The sequence below is a fragment of the Macaca fascicularis genome, chromosome 9 (genome assembly GCF_037993035.2).
Source record: "Macaca fascicularis isolate 582-1 chromosome 9, T2T-MFA8v1.1".
Taxonomy (NCBI): domain Eukaryota; kingdom Metazoa; phylum Chordata; class Mammalia; order Primates; family Cercopithecidae; genus Macaca; species Macaca fascicularis.
Window position 1 is genome coordinate 109184083 of NC_088383.1, and position 21636 is coordinate 109205718.

Genomic DNA, 21636 nt, shown 5'->3' on the forward strand with positions numbered 1-21636 from the left:
ACATACAGACACACACACACAAGCTGCCTTCTAATTGCCATTGCTTTATATTTTTATTTATTTTGATATATTAGAAATAATTCTATTACACATTTATGTGGTTCATTTTCCACTCTGAAGTTACAATAAATAGAAGAGTTAGAAACAAATCACAAATGCTCTAAAAGTCAAAGAACCTACGCTCTTTTCAATAGGCAAACTTTGAGCCTATTTCAAATGTAAAAAGAAAATAGAACTACCTTTCTTGTACAGCTGAAAAAAAATGCCATTTCAAATATTTTGTTAACTATAAAATGCTATATAACTATAAATTAGTATCTTGATAATTACTCAATACTGAAAATACAACTATCATAAGCACAAAACCATTCAGAGAATCTCCTTTTTGTGTGCTTTATACACCTATGTGTATCTGCAATCGTGTGCTTATGTTGTCAATGTTCATAACTGCATCTGTTGCTGAGGCAACAACAAAAAATCATGTCAGATGTCTAAAGCTCGTAACACACTTGTTCCCATTTATCTTTCTGAAAAATGCAGACAACTACATTTACTGGACTTATCTAAAGCGGCAGTCTCTTGGAGGCTTTCTGAATTAGTCCAAGACAGGTTCAAGGCTCACTCAAAGCCCATTGTTAACTAGAGGAGAAGAAATAGCTGCAAATCACAGACACCAGCATCAGATACTCTCTTCTACACACTTTCCACTCCCCTTCAAACCGTATCTTCTTGTCAGCAACTTCCCATCTTCAATCTTTGCCTAAGTTATGTTACTCCCTCTATGGTTTTGCGGTCATGTTTTGCCTGATACGAGGAAAGGAACTGAAGCCTCCTCCAGGCCTTTACCATACTGTAGAATACTGAGGTTAAGACCTAAGTTTTGAGGTCCAACAGGCCTGCATTTGAACCTACCACTGTGTGACTACAGACAAGTTACCTAACCTCTCTACAGCCTGCTATCCAGTGGGGTAACCATAAGCCAGGTATGGCTATTTAAATTTAAATTCTAATTACTTAAATAAAATCAAAAATTTAGTTCCTCAGTCACATTAGCCACATTTCAGCACTCAGTGGCCACAAGTGGCTAGTCACTACTGTATTGGACAGTGCATGTATTTGAGCATTTCCATCGTTGTGAAAAGTCTACTGGGCACTACTCTAGAGCCTCATTCTCCACACTGGTAAATCGGGATGACAGTACCTACCTTACAGAGCTGTGAAGATTAAATGAGTCATGTATGTGTAAAGTTCTTGGCACAGTTCTTGGCACAGAGTATGTGCTCAATTAAAGTTCCCTAGCACTTCTGGCTAGAATGCCCTCACCCCAATCTTTGCCCTGTAAATATAACTCTCAGGTTTAACTTTGCCACTTTCATGAAGGTTTTCACCAAGTAGAAATGAGCTGTCCCTTTTCTGAATTTCTACAGCACATTATTCTCCAAAACTCTGTCATGGTACTCTTCACACTCTACATTACATTACTGTCATATATGTAAACATCTGCCCTAAGACCATGGGTCCTTTGGGGCAAGGACTGTTTACAATTTAGCTTTTTATCAATTGTCCCATGTACCCACCACTTTGTTCATACAAAGTCTAGTGAAAATACATTGAAAAGAAGAAAAACATACCTTCCAAACTGCAAAGGAAAATTCTTTTTAATTCTGTGGAAAAGCTTTTCTCCTGTGTCAAGTTCAACATAAAAATATGCTGCTCCTGGCTGTGCAATCTAAAATAAACAGAGTTGTATGAGGATGTCCAATAATGCTTTAAAAATCTATAATCCTTGTTTATCTCTAGGCAAAGAATTCAGTCTAAATGCACAAGAAAAAAGATGTGTATGTTGCTACAGATCCCAAGCCACTTAGTGGAACTAGGGCTTAAAAAGCCTAACTGGAAGATACTACCAATATCCTCCCAGTGGCATTCATCCTTCTAAGTTCCTACCTTAGGAAATTCTAATTTCTTGCTCTTCCCAGGAAAGCACTAAACTTTGGAGTAATGCCCTCTTCACCTCCAGTCTAGTCAATACCCAGTACTCTAGTTCCAAATTGTCCACTGCCTCTTTTGGTTTTTTTTGTTTTTTTTTGAGACAGGGTTTTGCTATGTTGCCCAGGCTGAAGTCCAGTGGTGCAATCATACCTCACTGCATCCTCCAACTCCTAGGCTGAAGTGATCCTCCTGACTCTCAGCCTCCTGAGTAGCTAAGACTACAGGCACATGCCACCATGCACAGCTTATTTTTTAATTTTTTGTAGAGACAAGGTGTCTCACTTTGTTGCCCAGGCTGGTATTGAACTCCTGGCTTCAAGTGCTCCTCCCGCCTTGGCCTCCCAAAATGTTGGATTACAGGTGTGAGCCACCATGCCCGACCCATTGCCTATTTAATAACATTTTTGGAATGCCTTGATAGCACCTTAGGCTCAACATGTCAAAAACCAGATCTTGCCGGGCACGGGTGGCTCATATCTCTAACACCAGCACTTTGGGAGGCCGAGGCGGGCAGGTCACAAGGTCAGGAGTTCGAGACCAGCCGGACCAATATGGTGAAACCCCGTCTCTACTGAAAATACAAAAACTAGCCACATTATGGTGGCACATGCCTGTAGTCCCAACAACTAGGGAGGCTGAGGTGGGAGAATCACTTGAACCTGGAAGGTGGAGGTTGCAGTGAGCCAAGATTGTGCCACTGCACTCCAACCTGGGCAACAGAGCGATACTCTGTCTCAAAAACACAAAGAAACAACAACAGAAAAAACAGATCTTTACTCTTCCCTGAATATCACCATCCCGTTTCACCTGCTTGATGTCAGAGTGCTCTGGGATTTCCAACAGCTCTATCTGCTGCTCCTGGGCCTGGGTAATGAAGGCATCTTTAATGTCATCAGTAGCACAGCAGCTGACTGGGACAGGAATGACCTGGGGGTTGGGGAGAAAGGAGAAATTCTTTGTGCAGGTCCCAGAGAAGTTGTGCCTGCACGGTCTCTGAGAAGTAGCAAATCCATCACAGGGGTAGAGAAACACCCCTCAGCACAGAATCTCCTCAGGCCAGACAAGCCTGTGTCAGCCGGTCTGTAAGGACTTAAACTTATGAGATAGCCTGCCACATGTGGGAGCCATTCTCTGATGCAGGAAAGGCTTAAGAGAGATATCTCTGTCACCAGCCTTTGCCATCTCCGCTATTATATATGTGGCAGAGTTAGGCCCATTTGAAAACTTAACAAATGTGCCAAAAAGAAAACCACCACAACTACAAATGATCTACAATCTGATTTTCTGAGCTGCTAGCCCCATGTAGGCTTTGAGACTATTTCCTGCCACTAAGTTTTCCCTCATGCTGGGCCTCCACACAAAATACTCACTTTCTTCTAAATTTTTATCCAACAAGCCGCACATCTTCTTTGGCACTTCCTCGGAACTTCCTCAACTACCCATTCCTTTTCTAAACAAAGAACTTACTATCTATGCTCTTTACATGTACTGACCACACACTTCCCTGTGAAGTCTCTTGGGTTACCACCAGATACTTTTTAAAAACTTTTTAAATGAACGTTATTTAAATATTAATATAAAAATATTAAATACTTTAAATATTAAAGCTAAACATTATTTAAATTTTTTTTTTTTTTTTTTTTTTTTTTTTTTTTTTTTGAGACGGAGTCTCGCGCTGTGTCACCCAGGCTGGAGTGCAGTGGCGCGATCTCGGCTCACTGCAAGCTCCGCCTCCCAGGTTCACGCCATTCTCCTGCCTCAGCCTCCGAGTAGCTGGGACTACAGGTGCCCGCCACCACGCCCGGCTAGTTTTTTGTATTTTTAGTACAGACGGGGTTTCACCATGTTAGCCAGGATGGTCTCGATCTCCTGACCTCGTGATCCACCCGCCTCGCCTCCCAAAGTGCTGGGATTACAGGCTTGAGCCACCGCGCCCGGCCCTATATATTTTTTTTTAAGATGGAGTCTCATTCTGTCACCCAGGCTGGAGTGCAGTGGCACAATCTCGGCTCACTGCAACCTCCGCCTCCCAGGTTCAAACGATTCTCCTGTCTCAGCCTCCGAAGTAGCTGGGCGCCCACCACCATGCCCAGCTAATTTTTTTGTATTTTTAGTAGAGACGGGGTTTCACCATGTTGCCCAGCCTGGTCTCGAACTCCTGAACTCAGGCAATCCAACCACCTTGGCCTCCCAAAGTGCTAGGATTACATGCGTGAGCCACTTCTCCCGGCCTATTTAAATATTTATTTACCAATATCAAGGTCCCCATAGTGCCCTTCCACATTTCTATGAACAGATCACCTACCTGTAGCTGGAGGTGATGGCTCTTATAATTTCTCTCAAATACAACACACCGTTTCCCTCGACTCTTAAAGAACCGTCTCAGTGTGGCCTTATACTTCTCCACCTCTTCTACCACCTCTGCTGAAAGCTCCACCACTGACTGGTAGTGTCCAATGGGCAGGATGAGGACATGGTCATCAGATAAGCCTCCTTTGGCCAGGGCGAGGTAGCACTGAAGAAGCAGCACACAGAATTGAGACATCAATACAGCATGTAGGATTCTCCAGGGAGAAAAGCCTATACAAAGAGTGAGTCTCAGGATGTAGGAGAAGTACTTGAGGTTATTAATAAAAATTCTTTCTTTAAAAACTCTGATTTTAGAGATTGCAGCAACAATGTTCTCAAGTATCCGCTAAAGAATCAAATTAGACATAAAAAATTTCTATACAAGTAGCAAATGAACTAGGAGTAAATGAATTGGGAGAGGCACACAAACAGGCTTTTGGCTTCAAACACACTGAGCTGAGGGAGACCAGAACAAATCGCTGCGTTTTCCCTCCCAGGCTCCAAACTTGAAAACAGTTTTTCAGTTTTTATCACCTTCAACCACAAAAAGATACAACTTCTGATTTCAAAATGACCACTTGCGGCTGGGGTAGTGGCTCACGCCTGTAATCCCAACACTCTGAGAGGCCGAGGCAGGTGGACCACCTGAGGTCAGAAGTTCCAGACCAGGCTGATCAATATGGTGAAACCTCATTTTAACTAAAAATACAAAAACTAGCCAGGCCTGTGATGGCATGTGCCTGCAGTCCCAGCTACTCGAGAGGCTGAGACAGGAGAACTGCTTGAACCCAAGAGGCAGAGGTTCCAGTGAGCCAAGATCATGCCACTATACTCCAGCCTGGGTGACAGAGTGAGACTCCATCTCAAAAAGAAAATGACCACTTTCTGCCTCCCCAGTAACTTTCATTCCCACCCCTCACCCCCAAATATACTCCTTGGGCTCACAAAAAAGGCTAAGATGGCATGCTTAGTATCTAATGTTCCTAAGCCTTAAGCTGCTGACTAAACTCTACAAAACAAAAGCAAACATACAACCTAATGGGGTAGAAGGAAAGTAAAACTTCAAACTCAGATGCATCCAAAGAGGCAGAAAAGAATGGTTTCCAACAATGGATGTCAGCCTTTAATGGCAACTAAAAATATTTCTGTAAAAACCAAAACATGCAAGAATGTTCTACCACTCAGATATTCTCTGATGGGAAGATGCCATGAGTGAGCACAGAAGGGCCCATTGAGTAGCAGTATAGGCAAACATAGATATGTTAGAAAACAATTATTCAGACTGGGCGCACTGGCTCATGCCTGTAATCCCAGCACTTTGGGAGGCCGAGGCGAGTGGATCGTGGGGTCAGGAGTTCAAGACCAGCCTGGCCAACAAGGTGAAACCCCATCTCTACTAAAAATACAAAACTTAGCTGGGCATGGTGGTGCACGCCTATAATCTCAGCTACTTGGGAGGCTGAGGCAGGTGAATTGCTTGAACCTGGAAGACGGAGGTTACAGTGAGCCGAGATCGTGCCGCTGCACTCCAGCCTGGATGACAGAGCAAGACTCTGTCTCGGGGGGAAAAAAAAAAAATTTATCCCAAGTATACTCTTAGTGTGGTGGGCTCAAAGTTAAGGCTGAAGGAGGGAATAATTTCTCATCTAAATAAGAAAGTCCAATAGAATGACAGGATATGTATTGGAAAGATACTAACGCATGATTGTCCTTGACTTGTTTGGCAGAGAGGACCGGGCATGTTGACAAAGTTAATTTTCCAGATGACTAAAGTTGATGAAAACCTCATAGGCACTAAAATTTTTTTTTATTTTTATAATAACCACTTTATATTGTATTTGTTTAAAAGGTTACTCTAGAAGCCTGATTCTTCTAGCTTTTTTTGTCAGAAGGTCACTGCCATAAATATCAGCTTTTCTATTATGATACGCATTCTTTAGGTAATGATGTCTAAACTAAATAGCTCCTCTGCACCATCTCTAATCCTGTACTTGCAATTTTTGTGAAGTTTCACACTTGCCTAATCTCCTCTCTTTCAAAATCTCGCCTTCTAATCTGTTCTATACTAGAATTATCTCTAACCATGTATAAATAGGACCTGAACTAATGGTTCTCCCCATAAATAAAATGCATTGATTTTGCAATAATTTTTTAGACTGCCAGCAGCCCTTCCACCTTTTAACTAATCTGTGGCTATGGACCATCAGCACAATTCTATGTACTACCTTTGAGGAAGGCACGGCAAAGAGAAAGCCGGGGAAAAAAATTTAACAAACAAAAAAAGGCAATCAAAAAGAAAAGTTGCAGGGAGGAGATCCCAAACCCTTCCCCAGACACCCAAAGGTCATTACAGGTTTGTAAGCGGTTTCTACCTAAGGACAGTGTAGACTTGAGGCTGAAATACTCATGTGGCCTACTTGGGATGTTGGGTTGGCCCACAAACAAGACCTTTTTCCCCTCTAGTTTCAGGCCTAGATGAGAACAAAACAGATTTCCTTGATTGTTGCCCAGGCCCACACCCTGAGTTAGATAACCTGGACAACAGAAAGATGAACGGAAAAGAAAAGTCACTTCTCACTGAGGCCTAGAGCAGCACTGAGCTATGTCACACATTCCAAATCTCTTATCTCCTGCGTGTGATCTTGAACCTACAGAAGCTTCCCAAACAGAAGGCAATTCAAAGCCTGCCTTACTATACAAATTGTGTGGGAGAGAAAAATGGCATAAACTAATCCAAAAAGGAAAAAAGATGCAAAAGAGATCATCCAAAAAGGGCACTGCTGTAAAAGCTAGAGCTTCTCAAGTTTGCTCTTATTCCACCCAAGATGTCATCCAATAGGTTCTGTGGCTCAGCTGAGTCACAGGCCTTGACCCCATTAGTGCTCCCCCTAGAGATAGGAGTGTGCCACTAATTAAGACTTTTTTTTGTTTTTGTGACAAGAGTCTCGCTCTGTCCCCCAGGCTGAAGTGCCGTGGTGCCATCTCGGCCTGCAACCTCCGCCTCCCAGGTTCAAGCAATTCTCTGCCTCAGCCTCCTGAGTAGCTGGGATTACAGGCACCCGCCACCACGCCCGGATACAGGGTTTCACCATCTTGGCCAGGTTGGTCATGAACTCCTGACCTCGTGATCTACCCGCCTCAGCTTCCCAAAGTGCTGGGATTATAGGCATGAGCCACCACACCCGGCCAAGACATTTTTTAAAATGTAAAAGACTGAGACTCTGCAGGTGGAAACAACACAGGCAGAAGAGTAACCGCCTTAAAGTACAAGATGAAATTGAAACTCTAGTCAGTCTATAGGAAGGAAGACACAAAAAAGAGTCCTCAGATTGTTAGGATAAGTTGAAAGGATCAATCCCGGAAACCAAAAGTAGAACAAATCAATGAGAAATGGATGACAGCACCTGTCTTCAGAAGCACTATACATTTAAGGAATTGTCTTAGTCCATCTTGTGTTGCTATAATAGAATACCACAGACTATAATTTATATGAATAGCAATCTATTTGGCTTGTGGTTCTGTAGACTGGGAAGTCCAAGTGCATAGCACTGACACCTGGCAATGGCCTTTGTGCTTCATCACCCCATGGCAGAAGGGCAAGTAAGGGTAAGAGTAAAGGAGCAAAAGGGGACCTGAACTCACTTTAACAAAGCCACTCTCATGATAACCCACTCTTGTGATAACATTAATCCATTCATGAGGGCAGAGTCCTCATGACCTAATCACCACTTATTAGGCCCCACCTCCCAAAACTGTCACAAAACAAAAACAGCTTGTAAATATTTTCCTCAGGAATCCTGGGGAACATCCAGTTCCAGTCATCAGTGACTACAGTGTTAAAAATTAAGCTTTCTTCATTCTAAATGAATGAAAAAGAACAATGGTTTATAGAAAACCCCCAGGGAAATGAGAGTCGAAGACGGGTATTATTTAATATCTAATCCAGCCCTACACAAGCAAAAGTATCTGGGGAAATGTGAAGTAGAATGACTTTCCCATGAGACACACACATTCAAGCTTTCCACCACCTGAATAAAATCATACTCAAGACCGTCCCGTTCTCATAGTCTGATTCAATACTTACCAAACAACCTTATCATCATCTTGGGTTCCTAGGTACTCACACCATGAGTGTGAATATGGGTATTCCTGTCATTAGTAAGCTACACCCTCCACTACTAAGCAAAACTGAAATTTTATCTTTGATGTGATCAGTTACTGTGAATCAGTTTCCAGCATTACATAATTCTAGATAAAAATTAATAGGCCGGGTGTGGCGGCTCACGCCTGTAATCCCAACACTTTGGGAAGCTGAGGTGGGCAAATCACCTGAGATCAGGAGTTCGAGGCCAGCGTGGCCAGCATGGTGAAACCCTGTCTCTACTAAAAATACAAAAATTGGCCGGGCATGATGGTAGGTGCCTATAATCCCAGCTACTTGGGAAGCAAGTGCAAAATCACACACTGACTAAAGTAGCACATAACTGGCAATAGGCTACAACAAAAGAACACTGAACAGGGTGTCAGGAGCCCTAATTATAGCCCCAACTATGCCATTAGCAATGACCCTGGAAAATTTACCCTCCTAAGGTCAGCTTCTTCCATGAAACATAAAGACGAAGAAAGAGAATCACTTGAACCCGGGACGCAGAGGCTGCAGTGAGCTGAGATCGCGCCATTGCACTCCAGCCTGGGCAACACAGCAAGACTCCATCTCAAAAAAATATATATATATTCATAAAGCTCTAGCTTCTGAATCTGAAGCTATAAAGAGTATCAACATTTTTAACCCAATACGGGTACATAAGCATCAGAAGACTGCCTTTTTAGGACAAAGAAAATCACTTTAAATGGTAATTAGCAAAAGGAACTCATCACTCTCAAGTAGATGGGCTAAAAAATACAGACAGTCCAAGAAGTATATAAAAGCATCACCCTTGGAGAACCATACCTATTTATGAGAGAGGAAAAGAGAGAGCTATCTTGTAAAACTGGCTATTGCTATAACAAATGTTGGCAGGAATGTGGAAAAGCAGAAGCCTTCATACATTGCTGGTGGGAATATAAGATGGTACAGTCATTTTGGAAAACAGTTTAGCAGTTTCTTAAAAAGTTAAACATAAATTTACCATATAACCTAGCAAATCCATTCCTAGGTGTATCCAAAATAAAAACATATATTCACACAAAGACTTGCATTCAGATATTTTATGGGAGCATTATTTCTAATAGCCGTAAAGTAGAAACAACCCAAATGTCCATCAATTGATGAACGGATATAGACAAAATGTGTATCTATACACTGGAATATGATTTGGCAATAAAAAGGAATGAAATACTGATACATGCTGCAACATGGATGACCCTCATGAATATGATGCTAAGTAAAAACAGCTAGACACAAAAGACTACATGTTGTATGATTCCATTTATAAGAAATGTCCAAAAAAGGCAAACTATGGAGATAGTAAGTAGACTACTTGCTGCCTGAGGCTAAAGTTGGGAACAGGGATTAACTGTAAATGGGCATAAGAGATCTTACTGCCATGATAAAAATGTTCTAAAACTATACTATGTGATGGTGGCATAACTCAGTAACCTTACGAAAATCACTGAATCGTACACTTAAACATGGGTAAATGTTATATGTAGATTATGCCTCAATAAAGTTACTAAAAAACAAATAGGCATCTCCTTCTCTATAAAGGTCCAAGGAAGTAACTCACATGTGTGCCGATGTTGACCACCAAATGCTTTTCCACTTCAGGGCTAGCAAGGCAAAACCAGCAGGGTCCTGGAGGCTGAGCTTCATGTAAAAGAAAGCCGGGTGTTACTATGGTCCAAGCACAGCATATAATCACCCCACAGAACTTAGCCTTATCTGATTTTTATATCCTGAAAAGACTGGTATACAACACTGCCACAATGGGCTGAGCCTGTGTTCCTCACTATGACCCCCTATGAACATTTTCAATGAAATTAAACTTCCATTCGAATTTGTAACCAATCCACAGGTAGGTAACCCACAAGTGCAAAATCACACACTGACTAAGGTAGCACATAACTGGCAATAGGCTACAACAAAAGAACACTGAACAGGGTGTCAGGAGCCCTAATTATAGCCCCAACTACGCCATTAGCGATGACCCTGGAAAATTTACCCTCCTAAGGTCAGCTTCTTCCATGAAACAAAAAGACGAAGAAAGAGAATCTCAATGAAACACCTTTAAAGTCCTTCCTCTGAGTTTGATCATTCTTTTATGAATCTATATTGGTTTTGGAGGCTCTTTACCTCATCATGTTCTACAGACATAAAGGAAAGATGCTTTTCCCATAGTTCTTGCAGGAAGCGCCTCAGAACAGCCTAAAAGTCAGGCCAGTCTTGTTTTATTTTTTTAAGACAGGGCCTTGCTCTGTCACCCAGGCTGGAGTGCAGTGGTGTGATCTTGGCTCACTGCAATCTCCACCTCCTGGGTTCAAGCGATTCTCCTGCCTCAGCCTCCCAAGGAGCTGGGACTGCAGGTGGGTGCCACCACGCCCTGCTAAATTTTTGTATTTTTAGTACAGACAGGGTTTCACCATGTTGGCCAGGCTGGTCTCGAACTCCTGGCCTCAAGTGATCCAGCTGTTTGGCCTATCAAAGTGCTGGGATTACACTTAGTGTGAATCAGTTTCCGGCATTACATAAATCTAGATAAAAATTCATATAGCTCTAGTTTCTGAATCTGAAGCTATAAAAAGAGTATCAATTTTTTTTTTTTTTTTTTTTTGAGATGGAGTCTCACTCTGTTACCCAGGCTACAGTACAATGGCATAGTTTTGGCTCACTGCAACCTCCACCTCCCGGGTTCAAGCAATTCTCCCACTTCAGCCTCCCAAGTAGCTGGGACTACAGGCGCATGCCACCACACCTGGCTAATTTTTGTATTTTTAGTAGAGAAGGAGTTCCACCATGTTGGCCAGGCTGGTCTCGAAATTCTGAACTTGTCATCCGCCTGGCTCAGCCTCCCAAAGTGCTGGGATTACAGGCGTGAGCCACCGCACCTGGCCAAGAATATCAACATTTCTATCCCAATATGGGTATATAAGCAACAGAAGACTACCTTTTCAGGACAAAGAAAATCTCTTTAAATGGTAATTAGCAAAAGGAACTCATCTCTCTCAAGTAGATGGGCTAAAAATACAGAGAGTCCAAGAAGTATATAAAAGCATCACCCTTGGAGAACCATACCTATTTATGAGAGAGGAAAAGAGAGAGCTATCTTGTAAAACTGGCTATTGCTATAACAAATGTTGACAGGGATGTGGAAAAGCAGAAACCTTCATACACTGCTGGTGGGAATGTAAGATGGTGCAGTCACCACACCCAGCCAAGGCCATGTTTATATTTTATTTTTATTGTTGGTCCTAATGACTCATTGCACAATTTTCCCCTGCCAGAAGAGGCTCTCTTAGCAATGCTGCTTTCCAAACAAAAGCCGAAATAACAGTTACTGTTCACAGAGGAGACCTCTGGAATAAAGGTACTTACGAGGTTTGCGAGGCTGCTTTGGGTGAGGAGATTTGCTATCTCTACCTGTGGATGAACGCTTCCTTCCCTGCTTTTCATTTAAATCAAAGAAAAACTGACAGGCTGATTCTTCCTGGAATGGCCAAATGCAGAAGATTAAATATTATTCAACCAACCTTTAGATAAGTAGCCAACCACTCACATACAAGGGAACATTCCTGCCATGCCATATCTTTCTTTCTTCTCAGTCCTTTCTGCATACTCTAAGGAAGCAAAATATCTTCCCAATTCTGATGCCTGAACTCTCAGTCACACATCAATGCTTACCCAAACTACTGCCAAATTCATCTCTTTGGAAAAACAAGTTAAAATGCAAGTTATAAAGTAATTCTTGCCTAAAACAGAACAACATGAACCCACCCAAATTCACTCTTCCTTTTTCTCTCAACAGGGACATAGTGTAGTCATACAATTTCACAGGTCAAATAAGCCTAATTCAGCCTTGATTGAGAGATGAGAAGGTTGCTCGGAAAGAAAGAAAAGTCTGAGAAAGCAGACCGTGCATGCTAGTAAGAGAACTTGACCTTCCTTGCTTTAGTGGGGAAAAAATTAATTTGAGAAAACTCTGCTCTTAAGAGAATTTCTTCAGAGTGAATCTTATTTTCCTACTGGCTCCTACTGGCAATCATCATAAAATCACAAATTACATTGCTATGAAACTGCTAGGGCCTTGCCTAAAGAGCTAAGAACCGATAATCAACTTTAGTCAAAGACTTTACAAATAAAACTGTAACCCCAAACGTATGAATCCAGTTTGGACAAAGAAAGACCTAATCTATGAAACTGTTAACCCCAAACTACAATAAAAAACACTAAGTTTAGTTAAAATCTACTAAGATTTTCTAAACATCATCATGATTTCCCAAGGGGGAAAAAAAAAGATTTAGATTCTAAGGATTAAACTTGTCTTATGTACTAAACTATAACCAGGAAAAGAACACATGTAATGGGCAACCCTGCCCAGAAAATGCCAGCCCTCAATCAGAACATACCACAGGGGCAGGAATTTGCTTTCCTATGGATGCTTCCTGCCCAGATTTTCTGTAAGGGTTTTCAGTGACATCCGGAGGCTGTTTTACCAGTTCTGCTGCATCCATTAGCTTCATGGGAACAATACTGAATGCATAAAGATACTTTAGAGAAAAAGAACATAACGACATTAGGGGATATACTATTTACCCAACTGTAATCAACCTATTTTACTGTGAAGATTTCAGGGAAAACATGTGAAACTAAGTAAAATTAAAAGAACAGCAACCAGCCCATCCATAGCTCAGAGAATAAACAGTAAATCAAATGCCAATTCAGTGGCCTCTGCAGGGGCTCACCAAGGGCTGACAAAGAAATGAACAACAAATCAAAGCCCCAGCCCTCACAAACCAGGAGTTCTCACTCGAATAATGGAATAGTAACAACTGTCCCCTAGAGGGACTTGCTCTATAACACTTGAAGACAAACTGCTTCTGCGTCCCTTATCTTTGTGTACTTTGTCCACAGAATTGTGGCACTGCCATTCATTTTTCCTAAAGAAAATTACAAATGAACTTGGGGTTTCTCTCTCTTGATATTATACAAATTCTGCTATATATGCTAATAAAATTTTCTTAAGAGACTAGCAGCAAAGAAGTAAATATTCATATAAATATCTGGAATCTTGCACTAATGCCACAGATATTGAAAACTTTAGATAAGATATAGATGTTTAAACTTACTACTGATTAGGGAAATGCAACTAAGTAACAATTACATATCATTTATCACATTGGCAAAAACTTTAATAAAACTTTGATGAGGGCCGGGGGTGGTGGCTCATGCCTGTAATCCCAGCACTTTGGGAGGCAGAGGCGGGCGGATCACCTAAGGTCGGAAGATAGAGACCAGCCTGACCAACATGGAGAAATCCCATCTCTACTAAAAATACAAAAGATTAGCCAGATGTGGTGGCACGTGTCTATAGTCCCAGCTACTCAGGAGGCTGAGGCAGGAGAATCACTTGAACATGCAAGGCGGAGGTTGCAGTGAGCCGAGATCATGCCACTACATTCCAGCCTGGGCAACAGACAGAGACTCCATCTTAAAAAAAAAAAAAAAAAAAAAAAAAAGAAAGAAAGAAACTTTAATATGATCCAGTGAGAAATATGGAGAGAGAAAAACAAAACAAAACAAAACACACCGCTGGGGTAGGGGTACAAATTGGAACAAAATTTTTAGATGAATTTAATAATGCTTGCCAAATTTTATAATGTGCACACCTTTTGACTAAAGTATAAGTTGCTTATGGCTGAGGCTAACATGTCCCTGAGAATAAAACAGACTGAAAATACTAAGTGTTATTCAGTTTGAAAGGGCAATTAAAAGAAAAATTACAAATCTAAACTTGCTAAGAATTGGGCAAAAAAGCTGAAAATAGGCTGGGAAATTTATGTGGAGGTCAAAGGGGAAGCAGGTATGAGAGGGTCCAGCAGAAGAAAACATAGCTGCCAAAGTGTTATGAGTCCGTCAGCAAGTTTGGCCTGGACTTAGCTGTTGCAGGAGACGTGGTGAACTCTGCCCTGTATGACATGGATGCTGGGCAAAGAGCTGTCATCTTTGACCAATTCTGTGGAATAGAGAATATTGTGGTAGGGGAAGGGATTCACTTTCTCATTCCATGGGTACAGAAACCAATTATCTTTGACTGCCGTTCTTGACCATGTAATGTGCCAGGCATCACTGATAGCAAAGATATGCAGAATGACATCACGGTGCACATGGGGGCCTGTCACTAGCCAGCTTCCTCGCATCTTGACCAGCATTGAAGAGGATTATGATGAGCGTGTGCTGCTGTCCATCACTACCGAGATCCTCAAGTCAGTGGTGGCTCACTTTGATGCTGGAGAACTAATCACCTAAAGAGAGCTGGTCTCCAGGCAGATGAGCAATGACCTTATGGAGTGAGCAGCCACCTTTGGGCTCATCCTGGATGACAAGTCCTTGACACATCTGACCTTTGGGAAGGAGTTCACAGAAGCAGTGGAAGCCAAACAGGTGGCTCAGCAGGAAGCAGAGAGCGCCAGATTTGTGGTAGAAAAGGCTGAGCAGCAGAAAAAGGCAGCCATCATCTCTGCTGAGGGCGATTCCAAGGCAGCCAAGCTGATCGCCAACTTACTGGCCACCACAGGGAACAGCCTGATCGAGCTGCGCAAGCTGGAAGCTGCAGAGGACATCACATACCAGCTCTCACACTCTGGGAACATCACCTCCCCTCCAGCGGGGCAGTCCATGCTCCTCCAGCTGCCCCTGAGGGGCCACCCTGCCGGCACTTCCGCGGGCCAACTGGGCCACAGCCCTGATGATTCTTAACACTGTCTTCCTTCTGTCCCCACCCTAGAAATCACTGTGAAATTTCATGATTGGCTTAAAGTGAAGGAAATAAAGGTAAAATCACTTCAGATCCGCGCCCCCCCCAAAAAAAAGCTTAAAATATTATGAAAAAAATATATCGATTTGCTTATCTTTTGTATGCTTTGTCTATGGCATGTGATAGTGGAATAATCTTCAGACTCTTTATCTGCCTATTTTCCCACTTCACTAACTGTTCTTATTTTAGCCGTCTCAATCCATAATAGGTCAGTTTTGGCCCTGGGAAATCAGAAATGCTCTCAGAGAAGTGAGAAAAACAATCTACTTTTCTGGTATATTCTCTTTCATCAACTGCACTGTTTTCCAGTACAAAGATAGATTCCAGGTATCACTAAGATATCCCTCAGGAAATCTTAGCCCTAAGGAGGGCTTAGGTAAGTCCCCTGGGTTTTTTGCTTTTTTGTTTCCTGAGACAGAGTCTCACTTGGTCACCCAGGCTGGAGTGCAGTGGCCCGATCTCAGCTCACTGCAGTCTCCGCCTCCCACATTCAAGCAATTCTCCTGCCTCAGCCTCCTGAGGAGCTGGGATTACAGGTGCCCCCCACCATACCTGGCTAATTTTTTTATTTGTTATAGAGATGGGGCTTCACCATGTTGGCCAGGCTGGTCTCAAACTCCTGGCCTCAAGTGATCCGCCCACCTCAGCCTCCCAAAGTGCTGGGATTACAGGCATGGGCTACCATGCCCAGCTCTTTGGGGTTTTTTTATTTCAGCTAAATGAAGTTGCTAAAAGAAGTAAGCAAGCATCTGAGGGCAAATTCACAAATACCCACAAAGACAACCACATAGATGTGAAAGTAAAGGAACACTGTTCATTTGATATTTTGCCTTTATTCTTCTGGGCCTATTTTCCCAAACCCTTCTTTAAACTCTCCTACAAAAAGACCCAAAGAGACTTGACCTTTCATTACCATATCTTTACAAGGAGTCTCCGAAGCTGCTGGGACCTTGCAGTGAGGGAGAAAAGAAGATCTGAATGCTAAACTGGGCAAGAGATACATTTATCAGGCAGACCGTGAGTATCAACTTTCCACCAAATAGGCAAATCTTTACCTTTTTCTTTTCTGGATTTCCAACATTTGCCAGAGCTATAAACCGGGTGGCATGCTGTGCATTTTCCTGTAGAACGACATGGTTTCTAGAACATATTTGAGAGACAAAATATTACAATTTTACTTTTGATTTGCAATGACAAAACATGTGGACTCCATGGGGCCATAAAAAGAGCAGAGGTCCTCAGTTCATCACAAGTCAAATGATTTCAGATAAGTTACTATCTATCCGTCTAATAGGGCAACGATCCCTACCTCACAAGGCTGTTTTAGGAAGAGATGAGATTATGTCTTCAGAAACCATCAAAACTCCAACTTTTGGCTTTAAAAGAGTTGTAAAATTAGTAAAATGTTGACAATAGTTCAAGCTAAGTGATGGGCACATGAGGGTTCATTTTACTATTGCCTCTTCTTTTGTGTAATAAAGAGCTAAAATAAAATAGGCCAGGCACTTTGGGAGGCTGAGACAAAAGGACTGCTTGAGCTCAGGAGTCTGAGACCACCGTAGGCAACACAGTGAGACTGTCTCTACAAAAAAATTGTTTAATTAACTGGGTATGGTGGTGCATAACTATAGTCCCAGCTACTCAGGAGGCTAAGTTAGGAGAATCACTTGAGCCCACAAGGTTGAGGCTGCAGTGAGCCATGATCGTACCTCAGCACTCTAGCCTGGGATACAGAATGAGATCTTGTCTCAAAAAAAAAAAAAAAATGTGTAGTCCTTTGTGTCTGGCTTCATTCACTTAACATGAAGTTTCAAGGTTCAACCATGTTGTAGCACATATCAGTACTTCATTGCTTTTCCTTGCCAAATTACATTCATCATATATTTACCACTTTTAATTTACCCATTCATCAGGTGATGGACATTTGGGTTGTTTGCACTTTTGAGCTATTATGAATAATGCTATTATGATCATTTGTGTACAAGTTTTTGTGTGGACATATGTTTTCCCTTATCTTGGGACAGGAATAAAATTGCCATTACCATGCTGCTGACTCTTATGTTTAACCTCTCAAGAACTGCTAAACAGTTTTCCAAAGCAGCTGCACCATTTTACACTCTCACCAGCAATGTGTGAGGGTTCCAATTCCTCCACATCCTTGCCAACACTTGTTATTATGTATTTGTCTTTTTGACTACAGCCTTCCTAGTGGGTATTAAGTGGTATATCATTGTGCTTTTGATTTGCATTACCATAATGGCTAATGATACGAGCATCTTTTTATATGTGTATTGGCCTTTTTTTTTTCTTTGACACGGAGTCCCTCTCTATTGCCCAGACTGGAGTGCAGTGGCGCAATCTCTGCTCACTGCAAGCTCCGCCTCCCGGGTTCACGCCATTCTCCTGCCTCAGCCTCCCGAGTAGCTGGGACTACAGGCGCCCGCCACCATGCCCAGCTAATTTTTTGTATTTTTAGTAAAGACAGGGTTTCACTGTGTTAGCCAGGAAGGTCTCGATCTCCTGACCTCATGATCTGCCTGCCTTGGCCTCCCAAAGTGCCGGGATTACAGGCGTGAGCCACTGCACCCAGCCCTATTGGCCATTTTCATATGTTCTATGAAAAACTGTATTCAGATTCTTAAGAACTGTGTACGTTTTGAGTGGCTTGTTCTCAAAACTTCTGTTTTTGCAGTATATTTTTAGAGAACAAGACATTTTTCTGGAATGCATATATGGAGATTTAACAGAAAAAGCTGTATCACCTATGATTCTGCATTAGGCTGTGGGATTATGGTAAGGGGGGTATTCTCTTCTTGCTCACTTACATTTTTTTTAACTGGCAACAAGTGTATACTACTTTTGTAAAAAAAGAAGGAAAATAAGTTATTTTAAAGATAATCCATACCCTTTATCAGTGAAGATAATTCTGAGCTTTTACTTAACTCGCTCACTTGTAAAACACTGGTTTTCTTGGCAATATATACTTTTTTAAAAAATTAACTTGACCTCTATATACCTACTATGTACTCACAAAAATTAAAAAAATTAAAACTCCACCTCTGAGTGCTAAATAAAAAAAAGAAAAAAAATACTTTATTGGCTGGGCGCAGTGGCTCATGCCTGTAATCCCAGCACTTTGGGAGGCTGAGGTGGGCGGATCAGGAGGTCAAGAGTTCAAGACCAGCCTGAATGACATGGTGAAACTCCATCTCTAATAAAAATACAAAAAAAAATTAGCTGGATGTGGTGGCATGCACCTGTAATCCCAGTTACTCAGGAGGCTGAGGCAGGAGAATCGCTTGAACCCAGGAGGCGGAGGTTTCAGTGAGCCAAGATCATGCCACTGCACTCCAGCCAGGCAACAGAGTAAGACTCTTTCAAAAAAAAAAAAAGACAAAAAAAAAAATTTTTGTTATTTTTCCTTCTCATTTACTTTTAATTAACAACTAAAAATTGTATATATTTATGGCATACAACATGCTGTTTTGAAATGTGCATATATTGTGGGATGGCTAAATCAAGCTAATTAACATATGCATTATCTCATATTTATTTGTGGTAAAAAAATTTTTAAAGAAATGGGGCTCCCTATGCTGCCCAGGCTAGAGTGCAGTGGCTATTTACAGGCGTAGTCATTGCACACTACAGCCTAAAACTCCTGGGCTCAAGCGAGCCTCCTGCCTCAGCCTTCCAAGTAGCTGGAATTATAGGCACACACCACCATGCCTGGCCCTGAAAAGGAAAAAACTGATACAAGTTCTTGATTCTGAAACTGAAGGAATTCCAAAGTGATTTCAACTTAGGGAACAAACTCAGGGAAGATGAATGACTTGAGAGTCACTTATTTCACTGTCTGAGTAACCAAATGGAACCAAGACGTTATATGGTTAAAAACGAACAAGAGAAGTTTATATAGAAGATCCATGGCAAATTCTTCAAAAAGCCAAAGAGAATGAAATGCTACTCACCGATATGGAAGCCTCTCATAATAGGTCTTTTCCAAAGCAGCAAAATGATATCTTGGTTTCAAGCCCATGGCAAGACTGGAAACCAAAGCAGAACCACATTTTTTGGTATCCACTTCTCCCTAGTAAACAAAAACTTAGTCATCCATACAGACCAAAAGTTATCAAGAAATGCAAATAAATAATAAGACATTTTGAAATGTCTTTGAAATTTACACATGAATACAAATGCGGGCAGAAGGAATTGCACAGTGAATTTCATACATATGGCAATCAGAGAAAAAAATCTTAAATAAGGAAGCTGAACTATTATGAATGTAGAAATAGGAACAACTGTTGGAAGCCAGAGATTAAAAGGTTACTCCTCTATATTAATGCCCAAAACATAATTAAAACCTTTTTTGGAAAGTAAGCTCTCCCTCTGGAGCCCACAGACTGAGCTTCTAGTTGCTTTTTTTTTTTTTTTTTCTGAGATGGAGTCTTGCTTTGTCGCCCAGGCTGCTGGAGTACAGTGGCACGATCTTGGCTCACTGCAACCTCTGCATCCTGGGTTCAAGAAGCGATTCTCCTTCCTCAGCCTCACTAGTAGCTGGGATTACAGGCACGTGCCACCACACCCAGCTAATTTTTGTATTTTTAGTAGAGATGGGGTTTCACTATGTTGGTCAGGCTGGTCTCAAACTCCTGATCTCGTGATCTGCCCGCCTGGGCCTCCCAAAGTGCTGGGATTACAGGCGTAGGCCACCACACCCAGCCTCTAGTTTGTTTGTACTGCATCTGTAGTTCACAGGTCCAGAGAGTCACAGTCAATTCAGAAAATCAAAGTGAAAAGCTAGGTTTCAGGGCTCCTAGGATCCACAGAATATCTGGTATAGAGTACTCAAGGACTTCATCACGAGCATATAATCTTTTATTTTGCTTGAGTCAAGGAAGTAGCAGTTTCAGGAAGGGCATAACCACACCCTTCTTAAGTAACATGAAGTTTGCCCAAACTTATTCTTGTTCCCAGAACACCTCAGATTCTGTTAACAACCAATTAAGTGATCTCTCACCCACAGCATTATTTATGAACTCTATTCTAAGAGAAGGTATTACTTGGAAATAAGCTAACCAAGTTTGTTTTCCACTACGTAAAGCAGGAATTTTCTTTTGTCTTATGCTTGTTTCCTTCAGGTTTCTGCTGAAGGGCAGGGAATTAGCTTTGAGGTTGGTCCTAGCATCTTAGGGACTGGTGAACTATACTTTTCTCCTCCATAAATATACTGTATGGTTATTTATAAGCCTTGATCAAAATCAATTTTTAGCTCCCTGCAAAACGAAGGGGCCTCATTTTCTCATCCTTCCTTACAGAGCATCACATGTGTCTTTCTCTCTTCCTTCATCACTTTAGCAGCCCTTCTCTAGATCTTCCCTAGCTTTGCTATATCCTTGTGCTCCAACCAGCACTACCCCTTGTATTCTAGGTAAAGAGTAACCATGGGTTTGTCAAAAAAGAAGAGAGCATCCTCGATAATGCCTGGTATCCTGCTGGCCTTTCTGGTCATGGACACATGGTGCTGAAATTGGCAAGGGGTGGTGTACAGGTTCCACTTCTGGATCATCACTGATAATCCTGAATCCATCCATGGAGATTTGTCCCCAAATGCATTCTTACATTTCCCTTCAATGAAGCTCAGCCAATGTTTTCTGCCCTCACATATAACCTTTTCAAAATATTCCTTAGGCTTACCACCACCAGTGTAGTATTTCACTCCCCATGATAGTTGTCACTCCTGGTGTACCATCCTTTTCAAGATTACTCATAAAATATTAAAATCTGGCCAGGTATGGTGGCTCACACTTGTAATCCCAGCACTTTGGGAGGCCAAGGCAGGTGGATCACTAGAGCCCAGGAGTTCAAGATCAGCCTGGGCAACCCCCTCTCTACTAAAAATGCAAAAATTAGACTGGGCGCGGTGGCTCATGCCTGTAATCCCAGCATTTTGGGAGGCTGAGGTGGGCAAATTACTTGAGGTCAGGAGTTTGAGACCAGCCTGGCCAACATGGTGAAACCCCATCTCTACTAAAAATTCAAAAAATTCTGCCTGTAATCCCAGCACTTTGGGAGGCCAAGGCAGGCAGATGGTCTGAGCTCAGGAGTTCACAACTAGCCTGGGCAACACAGTGAAACCCCGTCTCTACTAAAATACAAAAAATTAGCCAAGCACGGCAGCGTGCACCTGTAGTCCCAGCTACTTCGGAGGCTGAGGCAGGAGAATTGCTTGAACCCAGGAGGCAGAGGTTGTGGTGGGCAGAGATGGCGCCACTGCACTCTAGCCTGGGTGACAGAGTAAAACTCCATCTCAAAAAAAAAAAAAAAA

At 42.0% G+C, this 21636-nt stretch overlaps 1 protein-coding gene, 1 non-coding gene and 1 pseudogene across 19 annotated transcripts in view; 1 reads left to right on the forward strand and 2 right to left on the reverse strand.

Moving 5' to 3' along the window:
• CWF19L1 (CWF19 like cell cycle control factor 1) overlaps positions 1 to 21636 on the reverse strand; it is a 35874-nt gene that overhangs the window by 2058 nt on the left and 12180 nt on the right. For 13 of the 18 annotated variants that reach the window (XM_074002445.1, XM_065521277.2, XM_065521274.2 and 10 more), the window contains 8 exons: positions 19280 to 19398; positions 16367 to 16451; positions 12904 to 13044; positions 11873 to 11984; positions 10068 to 10147; positions 4298 to 4507; positions 2800 to 2919; positions 1632 to 1729 (listed from right to left, as the gene is read on the reverse strand). In XM_074002445.1, coding sequence (XP_073858546.1) covers positions 1632 to 1729; positions 2800 to 2919; positions 4298 to 4507; positions 10068 to 10147; positions 11873 to 11984; positions 12904 to 13044; positions 16367 to 16451; positions 19280 to 19398 — 965 coding nt within the window. The remainder of the gene's footprint in view (positions 1 to 1631; positions 1730 to 2799; positions 2920 to 4297; positions 4508 to 10067; positions 10148 to 11872; positions 11985 to 12903; positions 13045 to 16366; positions 16452 to 19279; positions 19399 to 21636) is intronic. The other 5 variants (XM_074002446.1, XM_015456537.4, XM_074002440.1 and 2 more) reach the window with 2 other exon arrangements.
• Positions 3106 to 3252, reverse strand: LOC123567007 (small nucleolar RNA SNORA12). The gene has a single exon (XR_006689717.2). It is a non-coding gene; the product is annotated as a small nucleolar RNA SNORA12 (small nucleolar RNA).
• On the forward strand, positions 14050 to 15267 carry LOC102142045 (prohibitin 1 pseudogene; annotated as a pseudogene).